This window comes from Paramormyrops kingsleyae, chromosome 11, assembly GCF_048594095.1.
Source record: "Paramormyrops kingsleyae isolate MSU_618 chromosome 11, PKINGS_0.4, whole genome shotgun sequence".
Lineage (NCBI taxonomy): Eukaryota > Metazoa > Chordata > Actinopteri > Osteoglossiformes > Mormyridae > Paramormyrops > Paramormyrops kingsleyae.
In genome coordinates this window covers 4,732,236-4,758,949 of record NC_132807.1, presented here as the reverse complement: position 1 = coordinate 4,758,949, position 26,714 = coordinate 4,732,236, and the positions used below count along the sequence as shown (strand labels likewise).

Genomic DNA, 26,714 nt, shown 5'->3' with positions numbered 1-26,714 from the left:
CCTCACCTACAGTTTCATCCCACTAGGTCTGCCTGAACAGTAGGTCTGATTCTGGAGGTGAAGACCAGCAGTAGGGAGATGGGATTGCCTCTCCCAGATGCTCGACGGAAACATGGCTGTCATGTCGAATCACGCCTTATCCATAAATGTACTCACTGCTGAGATCAAAGCATCGCAGCTCGGCTTGGGATTCCGGACACAAACACCTAGCCCATGATGATGAGCCAAGGCTTCCACCTCTCCACAAACTACACAGGCGTAAACAAATACAAAAAATCAATGATTTCTGTCTAAATCTTTGGGGGCGTAGCCCATTATGCAAAAGACTCCGGAACAATAGATCCTAATATAGAATCGACCTCGTTATGAAGTAACCCCTGGCAATGGGAAAGTCAACTCATTCTCCTCTATGCCCACCATCTACATGCAAATACTGCTTAATTGCTACAGATAGGGTGATGTCCATTTTGAGTCGTGGAATGAATATGCCCTGTGAAGCTTATGAAAATGTGGTTTTAATTTCCAGTTTAATTATTAGAGATGTCACACTGCAATTATGTTGCCTCATCTAATTATTAAACCTAATTCTATTTAGTATGACAGTTTAGCTAAAAGCATTCAGCTTCAAAATGGATTTCCCCCCCTAAGCTTGTAATATTCACTGTGAGAACATCGATGACTCAGAGGGTAATGAAGGCGGCTACCAAGAACTTCTGCTGGTACAGTGCTCTATACATCACGTTGTCTGGAGATCTATCTGGAAATCACCCAGCTACCAATTTATGTTGCCAGTATACAGAGCTAGCAACTACCAGGATTAGCTCAAGGGACTTATGTGAAGCACAGTTTACAGCCATTATAACTTAACAGGAGGAAATGATGCCACACATGAGAGTGCCAGGTTGGGGACAGTTGGGTGCAATGCTAACTACAGCATGACCCCAGTCCTAGAGTTTGTTCTTTGAGGGCCCAGCTTGGGAAGCCCACCTTAACCAAGCCAGGAGAAAATTTCAGACCATGCTACGGAACAGGATCAGAACTCCATTGTATCACCATGTTAGCTACATACGCCGAGGCCTGATGGTTTAATCAAGGGTAAATCAGAGATCGGCAGACCATGAACGACCAGAACCATGCTGTGAGCATGGGAATCCCTCCAAAGACACCTGATAAAGGCTGAGGCACCAAGTTTGCTGCAGCACAGCTCAGAGTATCTGGGTTATAATGCCATGTGGTCTATGGCATTATGACCGGCTGCGTGAGGACATTAACCATGCGTACGGATGAGAGAACGAGTTCACAAGTTCATGGGCATCACACCTCTCACAGTGTTTCCAGAAAGTGCAGTGAGTTACTGAGCTTTCTCTCAGCTGTGCCCCACCTGCTCTACCTCACAAGGGTATCTCTGTCCCTCCGACCAAAGCACCACCATAAATCAAGGAGTCCAGGTGGTCAGCAGAGACCAAACCTCCATCCACTAAAATTTTAATACAAAATGCTCTTCAGATGTGGATTGATGTTCCTAAATCGGCAACTGTGTTAGTGCATGCACTGTGATGGACTGGCATCCCATGGGGTATGGCCTCTCTGCTTCCTGGGAAGGGCACCAGGCTCAATATGTACAGAATATTTTCATCCTGGGAAAACCAAAAGTATAATTCAGCTCCCTTTGCCATTTTAATATCGTGTTCAGAAAACTTCCGAAATTCTTAGCTAGTATCTCGCTTCCTAGGTGAACAAACAATGGCTCTACAGCTCCGACGGCCATTTCTACACAATATCGGCAAAAACAAAATGTTCTGTTTTAATATTAATAAATATTAAACACTTTCGCTTGAAATGCCTTGGCTAGGATCTTGAATTATAGAATGATATGACATTTATTTACAATATTTCACAGTCATTACTGTGTGTCATGACCAAGCTCCAGCACATATTCTAGTGCCCCACATGAGCAGAAAGTTATATTTTGATATTTAAATATTTCACAGCTTCTGCCTTGTGTCAAGAACAGCCTCCACCGCATATTGTGGAGCCCTGTGTGGGGAGAAAGATGCATTTTAATATTTCATGCCCACTATTCTGTGCTGTGACCAATTTTTAAAAATCATTTTCAGCCACATCCTGACAACTCCTGGCACAACAAAATTGGCATAGGGCTTTTCTTAGTGCCAGTGTTACGTTGTGTTATATCGTATTATGTTATGTTTGTACTCTGGTGTACAGGAGATGGGGTGAAGTGCAGCCGGGTGACGAGAGCATTCATTCGCGTTGCTTGTGGCTTATTATCAGTCCTTACTGGTTTTCTTTTGACCAGTTATAACTCTTCCTGGATTGCATGCCTTTGGCTAAGCTGAAATGACTGTTTTCACTGTTCCCTGCTGCTCTTTTAACCACGTCCCCTTCCATCCCTAAATAAAGTCCCCAATCCCTACTCCTATGCCCGTGTCACATGTTTCTTTCTGCTGTCCTGCCTGGAGCGAGACTAACAACCTGCTTCTGTGTCCTTTGTGCTCCACCCAACTAATAAAACATTCATGCATTAAACACCCTAAGGACCATGCTGGGTCCTGCATCCCTGCACTACTCCATATCGCTCGCTGCCTCACTGTTTGTGACGTCTGAAAGCCCCCTCCGATAGCGCACGCTCCCTCTACATATCGGCCTTTATAATCGTTCATCCGATGTCACAAAAAACACATCCTGCTGTCCAAACATCGTCTGGGAGGTAAACACGGGAGCGCTCTGTTCCCGACGTCGCTGTCAGATTTAGTTGATTTGTGTTGGCTCAGACTAGAGCGAGAAGAAAGCCAACATCAGGTGACCTCAAAGCAGGGATCCTGCAGCAAACGTGAGGAGTGCCAAGCGTGCCATGGCGCGACAGGTGAGGCAGCCTGGCATCGCGGCATTCTGGACCTCTATGGATCCCGGCGTCTGGCAGGCGCACTTATACCTACAATAAGCAGTAATCATATCACACACAAGCATCTGTCATTCTGCTTCACAATGCTTTTTCTATGATGGTTGTACTGAAGAGAATATGAAGTCATACTGTGCATCTGATTCACCTACAGCATATGGTAAATACAGAGTTCTTACACACCACGAAGCCACCTTCTTCCCTACAGGAATCTAAACAGTGTGTTAACACAGCAGTCTGATATGATAATACATTCCTTCGCTGTTCTGAGCTCCATATGCTCCGGATCTCCTGGGGGAGCCTGGCACAGCTGTCTCACCTTCATATTAATCAGGGGGAGGAGCAGGACTGAGAAGGGCTTCCTGGCACCAGGGCCTGACGATGTCCCCATATACACACAGGAAGGGCCAGGACACACCATCTCTCAGCTCTCATCCCCGTACCACACATCCATCACCGTCGGCCGTGAGCTACACCAGGCCATGTAGTGGATTGCATTCAAAGATATGCAGAAGGGCGCTGCTGGGGACGAGCATGTCAGGCAGCGAGCCAGCTGGGGGGGAAGTGGCCGCCGCATATCTGCCTCCATCTCTCGGCTGCTTCGCAGTAAACTCCTCTTGTAGTTACTTCCCAGATGCCTTTGCCCAAGGCAGCTGCCAGGCGCTGAATGTACCCAGACATTCTGAAGATGCTCAGTTTAACATACCTGCCAGTGGAGGAAGTGAAACGACTTTCCAGATTTTCACGCTGTACTGTACATATTGTTGTGTGGATGCTCTCCCACCTCCAGCACCATCCTCATCGATCTCTCAAGGCTCCTCCCAGGAGATCTTGCGGGTCCATTTATGTTTTGTTTACCAGGTGTTGTTTAAGCACCTTGCTCAGCAGAGCCTCTCCCGGGGCTGGCAGCCCTTCCTCCATCAAGGAGGCTGTGCTACTTTGCTACCTTCAGCAGAAGCAGAGGACAGGAGCATGCTGGCCTACTTACGGAGCTGCTGCAGGTCATTCCAGCGGCGGGACGGGGGACAGGCTGTGATGGTAACCAGGGGACAGGGGTTTCCTGCCAGTGTGTTGCACAGATTCTGTTGCTGGAAGAAGACCTTGCGGGGATCCAAGGACCGCTGGAGCATCTGAAGGTGTGTCTGAAAGAGCAAGACCCATATGGCTCCCACATCACCTGTAACCTCTAAGAGGACCCCTGCCCAGTCATTAGCAATATAAGTAATGCTTCTTTTCTACTTCTTTTTGGCTTGCTAATCCTCATAGACTCAGTAAAAATGAACAGTTAAAAAGTGGTATAAATGATGGGAAAATGCCCTTTCGTCTGGTGGTGAACATCAAAGAGTCATGTCAAAGTCAAGTCAAAGTCAACTTTATTGTCATTGTGCATGTGCACAACGAAATGTGGAAGTAGGCACTCCTCATCCATGCATCACACGTAATAATAATAAGCAGATTAATATTTACAAATAGTACAGTAGTTGTTTTCTGGGTGCAAGGGTCATATATTGTCGTGTATGTTTGTATATAGACTAGTTGGACAAAAGTATTGGGACAGCAGGCCATTATACCAACAGGAATTTTTATGACATCCCATTCTAAATCCATAGGATTTTTTGCCCATTCATCCAGAAGAGCACTTGTGAGGTCAGGCACTGCTGTTGGATGTGAAGGCCTGGCTTGTAGTCTCCGTTGTAGTTCATCCCAAAGGTTTTTCATAAAGTTGAGATCAGGGCTCTGTAGGCCAGTCAAGTTCTTCCACACCAAAGTCACCAAACCATGTCTTCATGTACCTTGCTCTGTGCACTGGGGTATAGTCATGTTGGAACAACAAACTGTTCCTACAGAGATGTACGCATACAATTGTCCAAATGTCTTGGTATGCTGAAGCATTAAGAGTTCTCTTCACTGGAACTATGGGGTCTAGTCCAACCCCAGAAAAACAACCCCATGCCATTATTCTCCTCCACCAAATATTACAGTTGGAACAATGCAGTCAGGCAGGTAACGTTCTCCTGGAATCCACCAAAAGCAGACTCATCCATCACATTGCCAGGCAGAGTGATTCATTGCACCACAGAACGTGTTTCCACTGCTCCAGAGTCCAATGGGAGGGTGCTTTACGTCACTCCAACTGACGCTTGGCATGTGAGGCTTGCATGCAGCTGCTCTGCCAAGGAAGCCCATTCCATGAAGCTCCCGGCACACAGTTTTCGTGTTGGTGTTAATGCCAGAGGAAGTTTGGAACTCTGCAGTTCAGTCAACAGAACATTGGCGACTTTTACGCACTAAGTGCCTCGGCACTTCCCGATGTTACTTTAGGTGGTCTACAGTACCACTTCATGGATCAGTTTCAGTTGTACCTAAACACTTCCACTTTGCAATAATACCATTTACAGGTGACCATGGAATATCAAACAAGCAATATATGTTACAAACTGACTTATTGCAAAGTTGGCATCCTATGACAGCACCATGCTTGAATTCACTCAGCTCTTCAGAACGAGCCATTCTTTCACAAATGTTTGTAAATCTGACTTCATGGCTGGGTGCTTGATTATATATACCTATGGCAATGGGTCTGAATGAAAATTTTATAATTTCGAGGTGAGTCCCAATACTTTTTTCCATATTTTACACACACACACACACACACACACATATTATATTAATATATATATATATATATATTAGGGCTGTCAAAATTAACGGGTTAACGCGGATTAATCCATCACCATGATTAATCTGATTAAAATTTTTAACGCAATTAACCCATCTGCAGCGCAGAATGACTCAAAATCCCTGAAATGTCTCTGGCAACCCATTTCGGGCAGTTTTGATGCAGTTTTGCCCTGGGAACTCATATTCCGAGTCGGATTTCGAGTATTGAAGCCGGAAGTGATGACATGCATGCTCCCGTTTTTTGGAGATCGGAGAAATATCTCGGAGCAGTACAGACAATCCCGAGTTCAGAATCCAAGACGGCTGCGCCTTTTATCAACAGAAGGGAAAGTTGTAGTTTTATACTGTTTAAGCACTGCTTCTCATTTGTGGCTCATTAAATCGATCACACACACTATACCGTGCAACTTATCTGTGGATGTGTTGCTACTAGAGTGACCACCTAATCCATGTCAGGAGGGACACTATGAGCTACAACAGGATTTGTAAACTACCATTTCATACATTTCAATTAAAAGGACCAGGATTTCACTTCAGCACTGGGTTCTTGCTGATTGGTCAGTCTCCTATAATCATGCATATGTGTCAGTAATGTTAATGCGAAACAGCTGGATGAGTCTTTCAATCTAGGAACTAACCAAACAGTTTAGCAGAGCACAGAACCCTTTCAGCTTTAAAGTAGTTCGTAAAAGCTGAAGTAGCTCATAGTGTCCCTCCTGATATGGATTAGGTGGTCACCCTAGTTGCTACGGAGTTTTATACATAAAGCACCGCGCGTAATGTGTTATCATCTGATATTGCTAACAATGGTAATTAACCGGGCTAGAATTGGATTTTATGATTAGTCAGATTATTTGTCGGATTTACTGTAGTTCGGGCTAATTGTAAGTGAACGAAGATAAAGACCATTTAAACTGAGGTACCTTAAATACGACAAGTTGTCCGGCTAAGCAAAAAATCTTGCTTTTTGATATGGGTCCATGGTATTGCACTTCTGTGGCAGATGGAATGCATCCGACTCATGTTCAAGATGTTCAATAAACATGTTAAGTGCATATATATTCCCTTTTCACTCGAGTCTGCTTGCTCATGCAAAATGAAATGTGATTAATATAGATTAAAAATGAATTATATTTAATCGTGATTAATCTAAATTAATCCACAGCAACCCTGTGATTAATCTGATTAAAATTTGTAATCGTTTGACAGCACTAATATATATATATATATATATATATATATATATATATATATATATATATATATATACATATATATATATATATATACATATATATATATATACATATATATACATATATATATATACATATATATACATATATATATACATATATATATACATATATATATATACATATATATATATACATATATATACATATATATATACATATATATATATATACATATATATATATATATATATACACACACATACATATACATACACACACATATATTTTTTTTCATATTAAATATATAAATATAGGTAGTTAATATATACATAACATACATGATATACATAGAAACAGAAGTAGTATTATAAATATACACGTTTTCCTCACAAATATTCCTGCTATCAGGAACAAAATATCAAATGATCACATTCAGAAACATTCATCCTTCGATTTACACACCCACTCAAAACAAGCAGGGCTTTGCCTACACGTGGCCCCCAGAATCTTTGGCATGGTAAAAACAAGGCAGAAGAACACAAGAGAACATAACAAGCAGCAGGTCACCTGAAGTGCAGAGTAGGTATAGGGATAATGATAAGCCAGGTAGCAGACGTCTTCACCATGCTGGAAGGTCACGGTAAAGGTCAAGGTGTAGTATCTGTTGCACTTCTGGGGTCTAACTGGGCAGAAATGGTTCCTGAAAACAGGAAGATGGGCAAGGTCGCGCGGGTAGTTTGCAGCGTCACCTGCTGGCAGGATGTCAGGACATGTGGGCGCCGTCTTCTCACCTGTAGTAGCAGATGTTGCTCCCGACACGCACCCAGTGTGGCCGTCCCTCCAGCGCCTCGCGCACAGAAAACAGAACAGGCTGCATGCCTAAGGTCAAAAAGCATCTGTTATCAACCCCTCGTCACACTGCCCCGCCCCTCCCCCAGAGTGGTTATTGACACAAATCTGCATTTCATTTTATATCCAAACTGGGTATTTCTGTCCCATGTATTTTTGTCCTACTGGGCACCTTTACCCGGTTTCACTGATGGTGTCAGGAGGTTTTTTTTAAGTAATAATGCGCACTGAGGGATGGTGGCCCACCAAGGTCCACGGGCTTTGCTGCTCCGCAGCACGCCTCAGTCCCCAAGTGCCTCCCTCACTCCGGATATTATTAGGACGCGGCCTGAAGTTCACCAGGTGCTCCAGGTGGAAATCAGTTGCTGGTGCAAAGGTATGCCACAAACCTGCAGACATGGCTCTCTGTGGAAGAGGACTCAGCAGCCCCGGTATAGAGTACTTCCCTTTAGCATTACTGCGTCCCTGACCATGTAATGTGCCTTTCCTACTGACCCGTGTCCATCTCCTCCCGCAGCGGTTTGCTCTCCTACGGGCAAAGACTCCATGCTCATGTGTTTATGGGTTGGCTTACCGTAGTTGAACTGGCTGTTGGCTTTCTCACAGTTGATGATGTTGAAGCGATATGGAACGTCAGCCTCCATCCCACTGACCTCAAAGTAGAACCACTGGTGGTGCTGAGAGCAATTGGCGTCTGCATTCAGAATGAGGTCATACTCGTGGCTGTATGGGGGAGGGTGGGGGGATTGTAATGCACAATGCATTATCCCAGACGCGTGCCTGTGCATCTATTTCGATCTTTACCATTATGTACCACAGCGAGGAGTCACTTTGCCAGGGGAACATGCGTGTGATTCTGCTGAGTTGGGGATTTTCACTAATGCCACCTTCCATGATCTTGTAAATGAGCTTGGTGAGCTAATTCTATAAAAGAGGAGGCTGCTGTCAGCTCTAGCAATGAGTGATTTGAGGGCCTCTCTTGTATAAAACAGAGCACTGGCGACTGTGATCATGTGACAAGTACTTAGTGGCTCCGTGGGCATGAATAGCACAGCATTACCTGCGGACCTGAATGGCCTTGCGTAGATTACCACTCTCAAACTTGGAGAAGAAGCAAAGCGAATCAGATCGTTCCGAACAGGACCGGGAGCTGGATGACACAGGAGGGAGAAAGCATTTTGGGAGGGTGGCCATTTCGAGAAGATGAGACACACGCACCACACAGCGGGGCAATTAGGTTACACATGTCCTCCAGTTAGCATTTCTTTTTTCTATAAAGCTTTAAAGCCACTAGCTAACCTCCCCCCCCACCCCCACCACCACCACCACCACCACCATACAGTAGTTTGGAAGATTCATCTAAGCCAGGGGTGGCCAATCTTATCCGCAAAGGGTCGGAGTGTATGCTGGTTTTTGCTGCAACTAATTACTAATTAGAGGACTGATTGGCTGAAGAGTCCTCACACCTGGGTTTGAACAGCTGATCTACAGGTTATCGCAAAAACCTGCATACAGACCGGCCCTTTGTGGATAAGATTGGCCACCCCTGATCTAAGCCACCATGTTTGTGACGTTGGTGTGAGAAAAAAAAACAGGAAGTGAAAAGCAGATGATGGAACATGAGGCCAGAAAATAAATGGCAAGGTTGCGGAAAGGGACTGAAAAAAAGGCACTGGATCCAAAAAAATAAATTGTAATGCTGTACCCCAAAACAGCGAACCGGATCTGGTCCCTAGATCAACCTGAAAGACGACAGTCCAGTCTTTCAGATTCAAAAACCCACTGGCATTTTTTTCCATTTATATTCCCCATTTTAGTGCTCCGGGGTGACTCACTGGGCGGAACTGTGGCCTCATCCCTCCAGGGCTGGGGGTCTGATCCCCCTCCTGCTGTGTGCGTGGGATCTACACAGTCTCCCCACATTTCCTCTGGGTACTCTGGCATACTGCCATAGTCCAAAAACATGAGGTCAACTGGTATCTCAAAATCTCCCTTACAGCGTGAGTATGTGAGACTGTGCACCCTGACATGGGCATCTTGTCCAGGGTGTCCCCTGCCTTTCTGCGCTGTACTTACTGGGATAGGCTTGAGGCTCACAATGACCCTGCCGTGAATAAAGTGTTCTGAAAAATTAATGCATTTTAGAGCTACCTCCAGGTGAGGGTCTAAAAAAAAACGATAAAAAAAAAATAAACCCCAGTTCAATGTGTGTAACGTGATGCTAATGTGTCCAATTCATGGATCCACTGAGAACAGAACCCCTGATCATCAAATCTCGGCAACCAAGGGGACTCTGCTCTCTATTATGTGTATAGCTGATACTGTTAACCACAACATAAAGACTCATATCAAAGGGTGTTTTAAACGATGAATTACACAGCCATGCCACTCATTCTCCAGGGAAACAAATGCTGCAATAGAAACACCTACAAACAGCCACGTGGAACAAACACAAAGTGAAGGAACATACTATTCATTACAAGTGGGGCACAAAGAAGGATGACGGAGCGTATTATAAAGCTGGAAAAGGCTGATTTGTCTCTTCTGAGCTTAGAGTAATCCTCTCATTTCATAATCCAAACATTGCCGCAGCTCCACATTTGTGCTTATACATGTGAAAAACATACACTGTGTTCGGCTACACTGGATATCATCACGTCAAAACCAATGTTCTTCCACTGGTATCAGGATAGAAACACTATCTAGGCACATCCCCATCCCTTGTGTTGTTATGCAAACGTTGACATCACCTGAAACCAAACGAAAAGCCCTAAGTCGGCGCACCCCCACGACGGAGAAGCACAGAGGAGCCTTAAGCTACGTGGCAGAATGCTATTTCTGACGCCCTGTGCTTCCCCAGCTCTGTGGGAGAAAAGATGACAGCCACGGGCACCAAGATTTCAAAGCGACACTGGAGGACTCCTGCACACGGAGAACATGGATGGCCCCCCTGCGGATCAATGCTCGCAACTTATTTTTGGAAGATATAAACACAACTAAGAAATGCTTCAGAGCAAAATTTGAGATTTTGACCAACTATAACCAGGTCAGCATAAATGTCCTTCAGTTAAGGTTATTAGAGCAGGGCTGGTATGTCGATTAGCAGCATTATGTTCCTCATTGAAAGCTGAAAGTTTCATCTTAGGACATCATGCATTAGCCAAACCCCCTCTCGCCAGTGTGGGGAAGCAATAAAAAAGGCGAACAGAATGTTGGGTTATATCTCTAGATGTGTGGAGTTTAAGTCAAGGGAGGTGATGTTACACTTATATAATTCCTTGGTAAGACCCCACCTAGAATACTGTGTGCAGGTTTGGTCACCATACCTCAAGAAGGACATTGCTGCCTTGGAAAAGGTGCAACGAAGAGCTACGAGAATGATTCCTGGTCTTAGAGGAATGTCTTATGAGGAGAGGTTAGCGGAACTGAATCTGTTTAGCCTTGAGCAAAGGAGACTAAGGGGGGATATGATTCAGGTCTATAAGATTCTAACGGGTCTGGATGCTGTTCAGCCAAATGACTATTTCAATATTAGTCTAAATACTAGAACTCGTGGCCATAAGTGGAAATTAGCGGGAGAACATTTTAAAACAAATTTGAGGAAGCACTTCTTTACACAGCGTGTAGTTAGAGTATGGAATAGTCTTCCTGCTAGTGTAGTGGAAGCTAAAACCCTGGGTTCCTTTACATCAGAGCTAGATAAGATTTTAACAACTCTGAGCTATTAGTTAAGTTCTCCCCAAACGAGCTTGATGGGCCGAATGGCCTCCTCTCGTTTGTAAATTTCTTATGTTCTTATGTAACATTCATTTTTAAACAGAATTAGTACTTTACCTGGGGTCCTCCAAGTCAAACACAACTTTGTTAATAAGATCCTCTGGATGGAGGTAACGCCGGATGTCTTCAAGAACTTTCCCTCTGGGGAAGAGAACAAGCTATAAAACTCACCTCACATACATAACAACAAGGGACTGCTGGGAACCAACCCATTATTACATATTACAGTCCTGAATTGTTCTTTGGTCTTAAATTACAGCCAAATAGAATTGACTTGCATTATGCCCCAATGGCCCAGTCTTTTAAGATATATTTTTTTTTAAACGACAGGTTCTTACAGGCAAATCCCAGAATTCCAGGAACCACAAAACACCCTGACAAAGACCAGGAATCTGCTGAAGGTATATAAAATCATTAGTATCAACAGCATCCATATTTCTTTTTGCTCCTTTCTGAGCAGTTTGTAACTGTTCCCTTACTTTATGATTTGTTTCATTTGCCAAAGTTCATTGCCCCCCGTAGGACTGATGGAGAGGAACGCGAAGAGCACTGAGTCCCGTCCCAAATGTCAGAACACGAATGGCAAGAAAAACTGATGGTCCCTCTTCAGTGAGACCGGTGAAAATGAAAAAATTAGGCAGCTGAGCGAGCATTTGACTGAGGTGGTGTCCGTTTTGCATTACACTGTATGTGCAACATATTTCAACATAGGAAATAAAAAATAGATCCTCAATGTCCTTCAGTGGCAAACTATGGAAACACAGAAGAATCATCTACAGTACCATATTAAAATCTGTTTGCCTACAATTAGATAGTTTGCTAGTTTCAGAAACCGCTTAAGTGCGATAACGTGATTAAGTGGCAAATGTTTAAAAAAGCTCCTCCTTACTGTGCAATTTTGGCTAAACTAGTGCTAGATCCATGATATTGATGACTTTGAAAAGCATGCTGGTCCTACGTGTTCCCAGTCTAAGTTCTGTTTAAGCACGCAGCTCTGCACATAAGCTCTTCTTAAGCACACAGCTCTAACCCTAACACCTGGAAATATCCTGCAAGGCACAACAAACCCAGCGAAAGCAGACAGGATGCTAAATACAGAAGCAGAGAAGGGTCACAGACATCAGGACCGAATCTAAAGTCACTTCAAGCCTCAGATTCAGCATGGCAGGACAGATCAGGCAACAGCCATCTTTATTATGTTCTCGCGTCCAGTCATCTTGGTGTTTACCGACGTGGTCGTGCATTCCCTTTTCATACTGGGCGTCCACATGGGCAAACATCACAATTAACTACAAGTTAATGAGACTTTATTTTTAATTTCCTGATAAGGAGAACGGCTAACCAGGCAATGTGGGAGACGATAACATAAGAAGACGAGGGAAGGCAGAAGACAGCACAGTGCAGTGGATGTCTTGCATTCCTGACAGGTCTCCTAATCGGCCTGGGAAGTGGGCCTGTGTAAACAGCCTGATAAAAAAGGTTGGGGGGGGGGTGGGGGCAGGAGGGGTTCATGATAACCGCAGCACAAAACGGAGACCTGCAGTCACGCTGGGCAAGGATGAATTATACAGGGCTTCGACTCCATTGATTTCCCCGCTTCCCCTTTCCCCAGGCTCAGACGTCAGTAAGAACATTCCACCCCACAGTCAAACTGGAAAGCCCCCTAAAAAAATTCAATTTAACACATTCCCAAGGGACTTGCTACCACCTCCAGCCGCTGCCGCTGTCTTTGAAGCCAGGCCTCCTTTTAACTCCTTTTAACCTTGGTAAAATAATTATAATTATTTAGTCAAAGTAGCAAAGTCTGATCGCCATTAAGAGAACATACAAGCATCATTATTCTAATGAAGACCATGCAGTTAATGTCACAGGAAACCATTTCAATAAATATAAGCCTGCGGGGACATTTTCTGAGAGCGGTGAATAAAGACAGGCAATCTCTGACCCATTTAAACACAGCTAAACCACACCTCTGTCCAGGGCACAACCAGGAAGCTGCTTCTGTTTGCTCTCAAGTGCTTTACATGAAAGGCTCACTCGCAAGCTTCAGAACACACTGCTTGACTGTCACATGCCAGTACAGCTTCTGTCAGCCATTCTTTTGTGCATTTTCTCAATACTGTGACCTAGGCAGCTTCAGCCATCCCAGCCTGGATCTTTTCCAGCGCTGCTCAGCCAATTGCCTAATTGTTCAGAAACATCACTGCTCCCCTACAGACTCACAAGCTGACCATCTCGCTGTCAGCACGGCGGGCTGGTAAAGCTATCTGTCCAAATAACCCAACATCAAAACATTCACTCTATGTTTACCTCTGCGGGAACTGACCCTTAATCCGAATCTCCGTTTTTTGAGACTGCTGGTCATGGCTCCACTGTGAAAACTGACTAAATTATGCCAAATAAATGCTATTTACACATATAAAACATGACTGCATAGAAGGAACCGTAGTAAATACATAAATAGCTAGTGGAGTCAAACTTTAAAGGGTCCTTGATCACTTCTTACTTTATGCCTACGCCCAGCAGATATGAGTGCGGGGACAGTTTGACAGACAAATCAACAGTAATTAGGACATAAGCAGAGAAAGGTTCCCTGGCTGAGATATGAGGTAAACTCAACAAACAGAAAGCCATGATACTCTCAGTGTTCCATATTTATAGACCTCAAGAGACATGCAGGACAGAAACAGGCTGGCTCGCAGACCATCCAGAGAAGGCACCGGAAATCCAGCATGACCATACAGTCATGAAGCTCATGTCCAATGACACTGTCAGGCACGTATCTGCAGGTAACTGCCAGGTCACTGATTACATAACAATGTAACCGTTTTCCTATGCTTCCCAGGAGTGCAGATATCATACAAATCCATAAATCAATTAAAGAGCTATTATTCGAAAACCACAAAAGACCAGCAGTTAAATATCTAGTAGCTCATTATATACCCATAGAAGATGTAATAAATGGGCCCTGAAGACAAGTTGTTCAAAGTGGAAGTCCATCGTTCAGATCATAGCTTTGAGATTCAGGACCGGCTCTGACTTTGAGGCGTATCTCTCTGTCTTCCTGCCAAGCGCTCAGAAGAATGATGCGTTTGAAAGAAGAAATGCCACTGGATTTTTAAATAGTCCTAAGGCTGTGATGGAGAAGAGGAGAGCACACAGAGGAAGGGAGGGGATACCTCTGCACGTTCGGCTTGCGCTCAGCCATTCGCTCGCGGCAGCTGGGTGCCCGGTGACCCCAGAAGTCGGGGAAGGCCAGGACGGAGAATCCAGGAACGGACTTCGTGCAGGAGGCCGCAGCCGTGTACACATGAGGGTCGTGGTTCGGGACGAAGGCCCCGTGCTTTTCCAGTAATCTTTCCACCATCCCACACACGTCCTTCTTGGCCCCAGATTTGCTCAGATAGGAGCTGTGGAGGCCCCTGCCTCTCAGATGCTCAGGAAGCCCCTCACCGGGTTGATCCTGGGACTTCAAGTTCCCCTGGTCATGGCCGTCACCGGTGGGTCTCCCACGGCAACGGGGGCCCCGGTCCCCCAGGCTGAGGTACCTGTTCAGCAGAGCCTCTTCATCTGAGCTCTCCTCCTCAGTGCCTGAATCCAGATCCTGAAAAGCAGGCATTTCAACCGTCAGCGAGTTTCCAGCCAGCTTCACCTTCCCTTCCTGCTGTGCCCGTGTGATGCAGCGTGAGCATATGTACAGTATCGACAGAGGATATCACGACTGAGCATCTCCGGTCTAATTAAACCCTGGAGAGTGAGATTTTCACAGGGCCATATGACACTACGCATTCACACATACGCATCTCAATAGCCTGCAGGAAAATCCACTGTATGTTTTTAGCATTTTTTCCCCTCTATATACAACAATACGTGAACCTATATACATCTCCGTTCGGACAACAAGTGCTTTCAAGTGTAGGAATCCAGTTTACCGTTCAGAGAACGGTTTCAAGATGCTCTCACCCAAAAGCATGTGGTTTTCTTTCATGGTGACATCAAAAGGTGAGCATGCCTTTGATATTTAAAGCAGATAGGGTCGCCCAATTACCGTACAAGCCCCAGAGAACATTAACGAAATCGCAAGGACTAAGTATTCCAAGCTGGAAGAGGGGAAGAAAGTATTTAAAAGTATAAATTTAGGTCTATTTCATAACTGGTACTACTTTCCAAGTCAAACACAGAGTCAAGGATGACACTTCAGGTAATCATCATGATCTGCTTAGAAGAAAAAGTTTCTTGCTGTCCATGGCTTGCGGTGAAGACAGGGAAACCCTTCCCATTGCAGGTATTGCCTCCCACAACAGCTGATTCTCCTGTTAGCAGGATGAAATCAGACTCTTCTTTGCACATACTTTTGAATGATCTCTTCTGATTGTCAACAGTTAAATCATTTTGTAAGAAAACCAGATTTTAAAAAATGTTTATAAAACAGTTAAATTCGCCATTTTCTGCAGACAATCTTACTGTGCAACGAATCAACAAGAAAGACTGGGGAGTCACCTTGAATTTAATAGTTTTCAAATCTTTTGATAAGTTTGAATAATGACCCATGTGTGGGTCTGGTACGCAAGACCATGAAGTATATGAAACTCACTGCTTCACATAAGACACTCTGTTTGTTACAAACATCTCCTTTAAAACCTCTGATACCACCTTCCTCAGGCTCCTCCTCACCCTTCTGCTCCTACAACTTCAATCCATAAAGCTTCTGTCAGCCAGGATCATCCCTAATCTCAGTTTGTGCACAAGTCCAATTAAACATTAACATGGACTAACAGCATCTCAGAAAACAATTTGCACATTACATTACATCATACACATACACTATATGGACAAAAGCATTGGGACACCTGGCCATTACACCTGCAGGAACTTATATGACATCCCATTCTAAATCCATAGGCATGAATTGACTTCACTTCACTTCAATCTTTATAATGCATTTTCAAAACCTTTCATTCTCTCAAAGTACTTCACAATATCACTGCCCAAAGCCCCCAGCGAGCAAGCCAGATGTGACAGTGGCAAGGAAAAACTCCATAGAAGGAAGAAACTTTGGGAGGAACCAGACCCAAAGGGGCAGCACATCCAGAGGGCGGCAGAGGAAGTCAAATTAACAAGATGGCAAAATCCTAATTTACAACTGTCCATATTTTAAGATTTGAGTCTCAATGTGGGGGGGGGGGGCTGGCAGGTGATGGCATGTAGGTGCTGGTGCTGCTTTTGATGGCAGAAAGAACAGGAGTACAGCAGCAAGGAAGGAAGGAGAGACGTCACAGTATCAATATGGACTTGGTTCCCCTTTTGCGTCCACAGTAGCTGCCACTCTTTTGGGAAGGCTATCCACAAGATTCTGTAGTGTGTCTGTCAATTCATCCAAAAGAGCAATTGTGAGGTCAGGTACTGATTTTGAATGTGAATGCCTGGCTCAATCTCCGTTCTAGTTCATCCCAGAAGTGTTTTATGGGGTTGAGGTCAGAGCTCTGTGAGGCCAGTCAAGTTCTTCCATGTCAAACTCACCCAACCATCTCTTTATGGACCTGGCTTTGTGTACTGGGGTACAGTCATGCTGGAACAGAAAAGGCCTCCCCCAAACTGTTCCCACAAAGCTGGAAGCATAGAATTATCCTAAATGTCTTGGTATGTTGAAGCATTAAGTGTGCCCTTCACTGGAACTAAGGTGCCTAGTCCAACCCCTGAAAAACAACCCAATCCATTATCCCTCCTCCACCAACCTTTACAGTTGGCACAATGCAGTCAGGCAGGTAGCGTTCTCCTGGCATCCACCAAATCCAGACTTGGTGGCCACTTGGCATTGCGCTTGGTGATGTGAGGCTTGCATGCAGCTCCTGGTGCACAGTTTTCATGCTGGGTTAATGCCAGAGAAAGTTTGGAACTATGAAGTTATTGAGTCAATAGAGCGTTGGCAACTTTTCACACTATGCACCTCAGCACTAGGCAACCCTGCCCCATTACTTTATGTGGTCTATTCTATTTTGCAATAATACCACTTACAGCTGACCATGGAATATCTGGCAGGGAAGAAATTTCACAAACTGACTTATTGCAAAGGTGGCATCCTATGACAGTACCATGCTTGAATTCACTGAGCTCTTCAAAACGACCCATTCTTTCACAAACGTTTGCAAACCTGACTTCATGTGTGGGTGCTTGATTTTATACACCTTTGGCAAAGGGTCTGAATGAAACACCTGCATTCAGTGATTAAGAGGTGTGTCCCAATACTTTTGTCCATAGAGTGTATTATATATACTATATACGTGGATAATAAAACTATGTTTACAGGTAATTTTAAAAATAATATTGGCCAAAAAGGGATATGCTTCCCATTATAAATATGACCTTAAGGGGGCTGGATGTACAAAGAAGTCCGTACTCCAAATAATCGATACATTTAACATTGGCTAGGCTCATGCTAACATGAACTGTAGTTTATTAATGGAATAAGCAATAACTTTGTTTAATATGGATACAAATGGAGAGAGGAACTTTATGTAGTGTGTTAACAACAAAAACATAATAAAATGGTGACTGTTTAATATACTTGAGGTGGCAAATTAAAGCTAAGGGATGAGCACATCGATATAAACAAGCACTGCGTAACTCAACAATCTCAACCAATAACATGCAGAATAACAGTGAATCAACAAAGAGATTGGGTGGTTGTCCTAGCAAAACAACTAAGATTAATTACACTGCAGATAGATCAAAATCAATACAACAAAACTAAAATATATGGCTCTCATAGGCTCCAACAGCCCATTTTAACACTTAGGTTATTGCAACAAATGATTTCATTCAAACCTATTTCCAAGATCAGTTGATGTTATGTGGAATACATGTATATCAGCAAATGCTTTAAGAATCCTTAAAATTTGACCTTCTTGTGAGAAGTCAATATTTATTTTGTAATGTCCTGAATCTTAATAATTCAATGTACTAGCTGTCTTTTTGCATTTTGAATTATTACATAGGAGAAAACATGCATAAATTAACTGAAAAGCAAAATTTTTCAATGTCACTGCTTATTGTTATGAGAGATATTACAGGGATGGAATTGCTGGTGACAGGCTACACAGAAAGAACTGGAAGCATGATGAAATTTCAGCTGATTTATACTCATCAGCACACGAAAGGCCAGTGCAGCCGACTGACCCCTAGAGGTGTGGACGGGGACACACTAAGGATTAGTGTAAGCACATTAGTCATGCCAAAGACATGGACGCATACTGCTGGGAACAATTTGTCTTAGTGATCTTCCCTGCATACATCTGGGAGGAAAGTTTTTCAAGTCAAAACAGGTCATTCTAAGAGTCCAAGGAGCCTTTTCCATCCCACCTCAGCTGGCTGTTGGCTGTCACTCCACCCTCCCCACACCAATGTTCATGCAGCATTCACACTCAGCAAGCACTATGGCTGAACCCTTGCTCTTAAACATGTCTTCCCCTGGCATTTCAGATACTGACACAGAGCTCCAGCAGCAGCACTGCGTCCGTGTTCCGATGCAGAAGTAGCTGCAAGGTGACTCTACACCTTTATGGGAAACCAACCGCCTGTACTAACCCAGTGTGGGTATCGCCATGAATTTCATCTGAACGCACAGTGTCAGCTGGCATAGAGGCACCAGACAACACCGGACAACAGAAGATCCTTAGAAAAAAACCACAGCGTTTAGGAGTAAATCTCTCAAATAGTTCATTTTGTTGACAGAAATGTAATGTTGGACCGGCCCTTTCCAACAAACAGGCATGTCCTCATAGTGGGAGCGCTTGACCCCTTTCAGAATCTAACTCAGCAAAGTGTTACTCTCGTTCTCCATGTCCTCAGAGTTCTGGTGCAGGTCCTGGTACCAGTCTTCCAAAAAGGTATCTCATTTGTTTTTCAGTATTTGTTTTCTGGCTTTCCATTAGGAATCTCTACTAAGTACAAACATCTTAATTCGCCCGAGTTTATAAAAATGAGTTTTACCTGGAAGTCATGGCGCAGCTCTGGACACAGACTGACATACTGGTCCAGCTGCTCCATTCCTCTGTCAGGCTCGGGTTTCACACACAGCTTGTTGAGGTCTGTCTCCAGGTCCTCATCCTGCATATAAACAGAAGTGCTACTGTTCCAGCAGACTCAATAGAAACAAGGTTCTCTGTGATTCCTGTTGTAATATTGCCTGTGGATCAGTTTGTCTCATCTTTACAGCTAATCACATAGTCTCAACGGACAGTTATGAATGACCTTAAGTAGGATTAAACACGTTTATATTCCCATACACACACACACACACACATCATACAGAAAACAAGTTTAATAAAATGGCTCCACAATTTCTGTCAGGCAGAAATGCACTGTGGTGGCATTGATGTATAGGAACATCACAGGCCACTTATTGGAGTAATGTAGGTTCTCTGAGGGTACTGGCCCAAGGTAACGGGCCAAACAAATGCGGCTGGCAAACCACCTGTGTCTCTCTGTGACTGCTATACCCTCATCAAGTGAACAAACTGAAGACTTACAAGTTCCGTGCAGGTGGGTTCATCGCTCCTGGGGTCGTCATCACTGTCATCTTCTGAGCTGCAGTCTGGTAGGGAGAGAGGTGATGTATAGTGCCTTTCACCTGCTGTTCAGATCATTCCCCCAGATTGTCTTAGGTCCATTTCTGTTAAATCAACGTCCTGAGTCACTTCAGCTTAACAGAACAAGAATCACTATGTGTGTGTGCGTATGTGTGTGCATTTTGTTAGTTTCCACACAATGTCATCTAAAGGTAGGACAAAACCAGACAAAGAAATCACTAGGTACTTTTATAAAATACACAAAACAAGCAATATTTCATAGTCTATAGTCACTGAATTGTGTGACTTTGTAAACTTCTAAGGATATATTGAGCCAAAAAGAGGTCAAATTGGCAGTCCATTTGTAAATGAAAATACAGTTTAATCAGCAATTTAAACCTTGGCTATACATCAGTGGGCACTAAATAGACAAGGAATTCTTCTCAGCACTGTGCCAGTGTATTCGCAGGGCTTGGAAAAGGGTCAAGAGTTTTGCCAAATGGATCGTTTAAAAAAAGAAAGCTTCTGCTTGCTACTGGATGACTGCACTCATTCTGTCTGCAATCATACCTGTTTCAAGAGCACACTGATGAAGCCAATGGCAAAGCAGAACGGGTAAGACAAAGTTCGCAGAAGGAAGTCCAGGGCACCCTGGCTGATTACAGCGCAAGGCTCAGCCCTTGACCGGCTCCTGGCAACCCTGAACGCGATGGGAGTTCAGGTTTAAGGACAAATACTGTGTGCTAATCAGCAAACAGGTCATTCCTAGTCAAGGTGTTAAGTGTCCTGCTGACAGTGCCAATTTTTAATGTTGAATGACCTTAAACAACTGCCTCTCATGCAAGCTTCTATCCGTAGAGAGAATTGCCTTTTTAACTCAGGAATTGCAGCACATGAAAGCACAAACAAAAGAATTCGTAGGTTCATCTATAAAGATATTCTTTTTCATTCTTGCATTTGATTGCAAAGTTCACCCTTCCATCCATTCATATCCCATAATTACTCATGGGTGACAGCCTGGAGCCTATGCCAGGAAGCACAGGGCAAGAGGAGGGGGACACCCTTGACAAGATGCCAGTCCATCACAGGGCAAACAATCAGGCATTTAGGGCAATTTCGAGAGACCAATTTATCTAACCATGGACCTGGACTGTGGGGGAAACTAATGGAATCTGAGGACATCTGTGCAACACAGGGATGTGAACCAAACCCCCAGATGTGAGGCCACGGCACCAACCACTACATCACCATAACGCCCTGCCATTTCAGAATCTGGTCCGATAACAGCTTGACAGAACGGAACACGAACAGCATCTCTATTCCCATTTTGCTATACCGTAACCTCCTGGACAAGCCCCTAAACGAGCCTGTTCCTCGCCCACACAGGGGTTTAACCCAACACGATGGCGGTTTCTGCACGTCCTCCCCACCGGAGCTCCCACCGTGCACAGAGGGCTTCACCTCACGCCATAGATAAATGAGGAGGACAGCTGATGGTGGGGGCCGTGCTTGCCATGTTATTGGCCTGGGTTGCCTGGGTTGCCTGGGTAACAGGGATCGACTTCCCAGACCGAGTTACGAGTTACCAGGAAGACATTACGACAGAATGCATCGTCCCCAAATGTTTTGTACAACTCATGCTTGACTCGACTTATGTCGGACTAAAAAAAAAGAAAAGCTTGATTTTCTACTCAATCAATAATTTGATCATATTTTATGTTCAACCCACACGCAACTGATCACTCATGCTGTTGCTCTTGTTCTTCTGTCTTTCCTTTCAGGAGTGGGTATCCCAGTCTTTACAGAGCTGGTAGTGACCGCTGTCGTATTTCCCCGATGGCATTTAACCAGACCAAAGGCAGCAAAGGCATCGAACCAAATAAAAACTAAACACGGCCCATTATTTTAGATTAAAGTCTAAAATAACAAAATGATAAACAAAAAACTGTGAAGTAGTCCCCATGTATTCAGAAAAATACTGATCAGAGATCATTTGAAGAAAACAGCCAAAAGGTTAGAAGTTTCTGGATATATACCTGTGACCACAGTGTATAGCTGTCAATAAAGGTGCACAATCTGAGTTGGATTAAGACGCTCATGCAACAGCCAACTCTGAAGTTAAATATAATAAAACAACAGAAAACAGACACAGATGTAAAGTGTGCTCCTGATGCCAGTATGATACACCTTTCCTCTCCAGCGGCGGTCTTTACCCTGGGACCCTGCAAGCATGTCCCCGGCCAAAACAGGCCACCCAGGAAGGGGGTAGCTGTAGACACTGTGCCCAGACCTGACGGGCACGGGGCACTTGGGGTGGCATCTCCTCATCAGCTGGACGGTGGGCTCCACCAGAGAAGCCAGGCTCTGATTGGACAAGCAGGACTAACATGCACACAGGAGAGAACTCAGCAAAACATGACTTACACACCTTAGATGCTAGTTTTAAATAAAAGGCACTAAATACATATCACTAAACTTCAATAGTACTCAAAGGACTGGCAGTATTTGCATGCAAATGATTTATCAAGAACCTATATAATAAAACAATGATGACTGATAAAAGGCTCATTTTTAAAAGTAAATGAGCAGGACCCCAGGGTCTCTGTGGCAGAAGGCGGCAACAGACATGGGCTAGACCAGGGTTTCTCAACCCGGTCCTCGGGGACCACCAGACGGTCCATGTTTTTGCTCTCTCCCAATTCCCTGCCAATTGGGAGAGAGCAAAAACGTGGACCGTCTGGTGGTCTCCAAGGACCGGGTTGAGAAACCTTGGGCTAGACCCCTATTATTCAAATCACGGTCCTCGGGGTCCCAGCACTGCTGGTTTTCCCGCCTTCCTTTACCTGTCAGTCAGGTGTGAAGCCTCTGACCAATCAGAATCAGTAATTATTAAACTAACTACCTGGGAGAAATGACAACAAGGCCTGGATTTGGGATCGAGGTCCAGATTTGAAGAGCCCTGGGCTAGACGGTTCTCACCTGTGTGGTGTGGTAAAGCAGCTCCATCCCCCTGTCGGCCACTAGGGCGGCTCTGCCCGCTCTATTGCCTGTTACGTGGTGTAGGCAGTGGAGCAGGGCCCTGCGGATGGGTACGGCGGTGTTTTCCGTGTCCTTCTGGTGCCAGTCCTCATAGAGCTTCAGCAGGCCGGAGACATAGCCCCTGGAGGCAGCTAGCCGGCTGTTGAGACCTGAGGACAAATCATCCATTGGAGCACACTGACGGGCAACCTGGGCGAAGGCAGCAGGCTATCGAAGGGCATGCCAGCATGCACAGTCACGCACTTACAACCGGACGCAGGCACACACGGGAATGTGCTGCGAGCTATTTAGCCTGCAATTCACCTGAGCAGCATGAGTCCAGCATGTGGAAGGAAAGGCATGAAAAATGGGATGGAATGGGCAGGGGAAAAATCGTCTTATGCTGTTATCAATAAAGTTACGAAAACTGAGAGAGAAAAGGAGAGCAAGATTATTAATGAAGGCAGTTAAAAGCCAGTTATTAATCCTTGCCTCAGATACTATGACCACTGTGTAATGCAAGAAAACAATAACAAGACTGCAAATGAACATGAAAGGAGATGGAGTTCAAATGTCCATAGTTAATATCTCTAAGTGAGCATTCTTATTATTGGTACTTGAAGTAATAAAACAAGTTTTTTTAAACACTGCTCTGCATGCATCGTTAGTCATAAGCTGATTCAGGAAGCCTGCCGTTTTACATCTAGCCTTTCAATCTTTTATTATTGTGTTTCTTCAAACTGTTTGGAGAAATGTGGCTATAATTAACTGCACATAAATTTCCCAGCATCTTTCTCCAGCCTCTAATTGATAACTTGGCGCTGCATCGAGAGCCGATCCCTAATTTATGGTGTCACTGTCACAATTCCGTTTTACGTGGAAGGCAGTGCCATACGGACAGCGTTTCTACGAGGGGAGGAATGGTTCTCCGGACACCTCCCGAGGGATTGTGGGCATTTGGAAACCAGAGACAAAACCCATCTCTTTAAGACCATAAATGTCGATCCAGTGGAAAACCGAAGAACGCTTCCTGACCGCCACCATCACTCACTAATTAGCTAGGCTGTGACCCCCTCCGAGGATCGACCCAACACCCAGCAAGGCATTCTAAGAACCACAGCCAGGGTGGGGGTGACTGTGACAAATCACTCATTCAGTAATGTGTGGCTGCACAGGTTAGATCAGACTGCTACTGTGATTACCAGCTTCACCTCCAAGGAATGGGGAAGATAAGAAGCAAGAGTAACCAAATACACAAACTGGACTCTGGGTCGCAGGGTGCAGCAGTTCAGCTCAGGGCCCTCTGACCCCCCAGGGCTGCTTGCCCAGCTGCACAGGGCACAGACTCAAACCTGCAATGCAAATATCAAATAAAATGAATGGAATGGGTGTTACTGGTTGTACTTGGTGGGTTTCACTGGCCGCCGTCTGCTATAATCTGCTACAGCCAAAAATGGACTGCTTGATATAAAATTATTCAAAGGGCACAGAAGCCTAAATGATTATGTAAATAAGCATGTGAGACACCAATCCAACGCATCATGCCACATCTTCTGCTTTGGTACCTGAATGTAATTGCAATTGAATTTGAAGTCTTGTTATAATGCGCAGCATGTTGGGACGACATTAAATGTTCGAAGACTTTTGTTTCTGACCTTCAAATGCATGACGGCTGAAAAATAAAACTGAGTGCACTGCTCAATGCACACATCTGCCAAGGAAAATTGGCCGTGCCAGGGCCTACTGAGCGGGAGGGGTTGGGGGGGGGGGGGGGTGTGGCAGACTGTCAGTGGCCAGACGCATGTCTTTGAGAAGGAAGCTTAAAGAACAGCGACATCATAACACTCACCAGCTAAAGAAGTCAGAGACCGCAGTGCACCAGTAGGTGCGGGATGCGTACTCAAACAGGACTAGAGGAGTCACACTGCCACCTACAGGTGTGCATTTGAAAATACCTCTCTGCAGGCTACACTAAACCAGAACAACAATCTATCCGTTTATTTGAAGAAGAAAAAAAAAAACTATCAATACTACTACACATCACATATGAAATAGAGTGGTCTACGCTCATTAAAACTGACTTAACCATGATGTTTATGAATGTCGGCTCACAGCCATTAACTAGCGTACAGTACTCTACCGTCTTTCAGGATCACACACACAAACAGGACAAAGGCCAAGGCACGGCAGGGCAGGCAGCACAGGTTAGAGAGGCTTCGCTATCGTGCAGTGCAGGGCCATGTCACAGGGACAGTGGAGCGCATGTGACAGAGTCCCCTAAGCGGGACAGCAGCTTACCTGCCTGCAATAGTGCTGCGAACGTGTCTGTGGCAGCTCTGAAAAAAGGGAACAAAAAAATCTTCTCAAACTTCAAAGCTCAGAGATATGGAGCAATAACACCTTTAATAAAGACAAATGGCCCAGGAGGAGAGGCGTTCCTCAGAAGACATATTTGGGATTAATATTTAAAGTAATAATTTAGCTATACATAAAACCCAAGCAAAGTCAGCACAAGCATTTTAATGTGTGTGCATGCTGATTTCAGATTGCAACAACACTACCATCATTTAATTTGTCATTAACTAAATTACAAAATAATAAATGGCTTGGAACTTAACAACCACAATATTCTATCAGTTCTTGTAACGATGAAACATAGTACAGCCCGAAACTGTAGTGTGTAGTAAAGGGTGCCGTTTGGCTGATTTTGCAGATGCCAGTGGAAGGTTTGTTAGATGAGCAGAAAATGAGTGAGCTCTCTGCCTATCTATAATATTCCACATTACCATCAACATCTCAGACTCAGTTCCAGTTATGCAAATCCATTCATCACACAGAATCAGAGTACTTCCTCATGAAAAAAGTAGCTCTCTCAGAAAGCCTGGGACCTTTGCCACCTTTTATAAACAATAAAAATGAATCATTGAACAGTTTACCTCCTGCTAACTGAGGACAATGGCACGAACCCGAAAATCCACACATGCCATGATTGCCAAATTAGGGAGGCTTTTGCTTTTTTTTAAAAAATAAAAAACTATAATAACCAAACCACAGTTGCTTTGTTTGCCTCAGAGAAAAATAGAGCCCCTTCTTCCATAAGTAAAGCAAATAAAGTGTAACAGAACTGCGAATGCCATATTAAAAAAAGTGAAATATCACAGTATTTTATTGATCAGCAGCGCAAAGAGCTCTCTCAGCATTGCAAACCTTAAGATTATTCATGTACAGTGCTTAATTCAATTCCCCTCTAAAACCTCTCATTTATTATCTGATCCAAACATCCTAATGCACACCCACACTAAACGTTTATGCAAATTCCCATTAAACATTATTTAGTGGTGCTGATTGATACTCCTAATTCCATTACTTCACAGGCTTACGCATTTCATTACATATGCGGCCCAGGGCTACCTCGGAAAACGCATTAGGCGCATCTTCCAGAAGACGATCCGCATACATATGGCTCATATCAAGTTTAAATGTCTAAAATCAGCCCACAGCTTTCATCACTAGCCATGAAACCAAAACAGAAAATTCTATGACGGTTGCGAAGCTAGCAGCTTTCTATTTTAGTGCTCAAACCTGAATGACAAAGAAAAGGTCCAGATAAGTTCTCTTGCACATTTTGAAGCTGCTCCATTGGTTTTTAAATGCCTTTCATTGTGGGATGCTGGTGTAAACCAGAAGGAAGTCAGCTCTGGA

The 26,714-nt window shown here is 44.2% G+C and overlaps 1 protein-coding gene across 5 annotated transcripts in view; it reads right to left on the bottom strand.

Annotated features, from left to right (window-relative positions):
* Positions 1-26,714, bottom strand: part of LOC111845017 (cytosolic carboxypeptidase 4-like) — a 73,499-nt gene that overhangs the window by 36,240 nt on the left and 10,545 nt on the right. For all 5 annotated transcript variants that reach the window (XM_072717870.1, XM_072717872.1, XM_072717874.1 and 2 more), the window contains 12 exons: positions 25,311-25,348; positions 22,974-23,182; positions 22,208-22,376; positions 19,956-20,020; positions 19,417-19,533; positions 14,607-15,031; positions 11,485-11,568; positions 8,711-8,800; positions 8,225-8,373; positions 7,593-7,680; positions 7,369-7,501; positions 3,909-4,062 (listed from right to left, as the gene is read on the bottom strand). In XM_072717870.1, the coding sequence (XP_072573971.1) occupies positions 3,909-4,062; positions 7,369-7,501; positions 7,593-7,680; positions 8,225-8,373; positions 8,711-8,800; positions 11,485-11,568; positions 14,607-15,031; positions 19,417-19,533; positions 19,956-20,020; positions 22,208-22,376; positions 22,974-23,182; positions 25,311-25,348 (1,721 nt within the window). The remainder of the gene's footprint in view (positions 1-3,908; positions 4,063-7,368; positions 7,502-7,592; positions 7,681-8,224; positions 8,374-8,710; positions 8,801-11,484; positions 11,569-14,606; positions 15,032-19,416; positions 19,534-19,955; positions 20,021-22,207; positions 22,377-22,973; positions 23,183-25,310; positions 25,349-26,714) is intronic.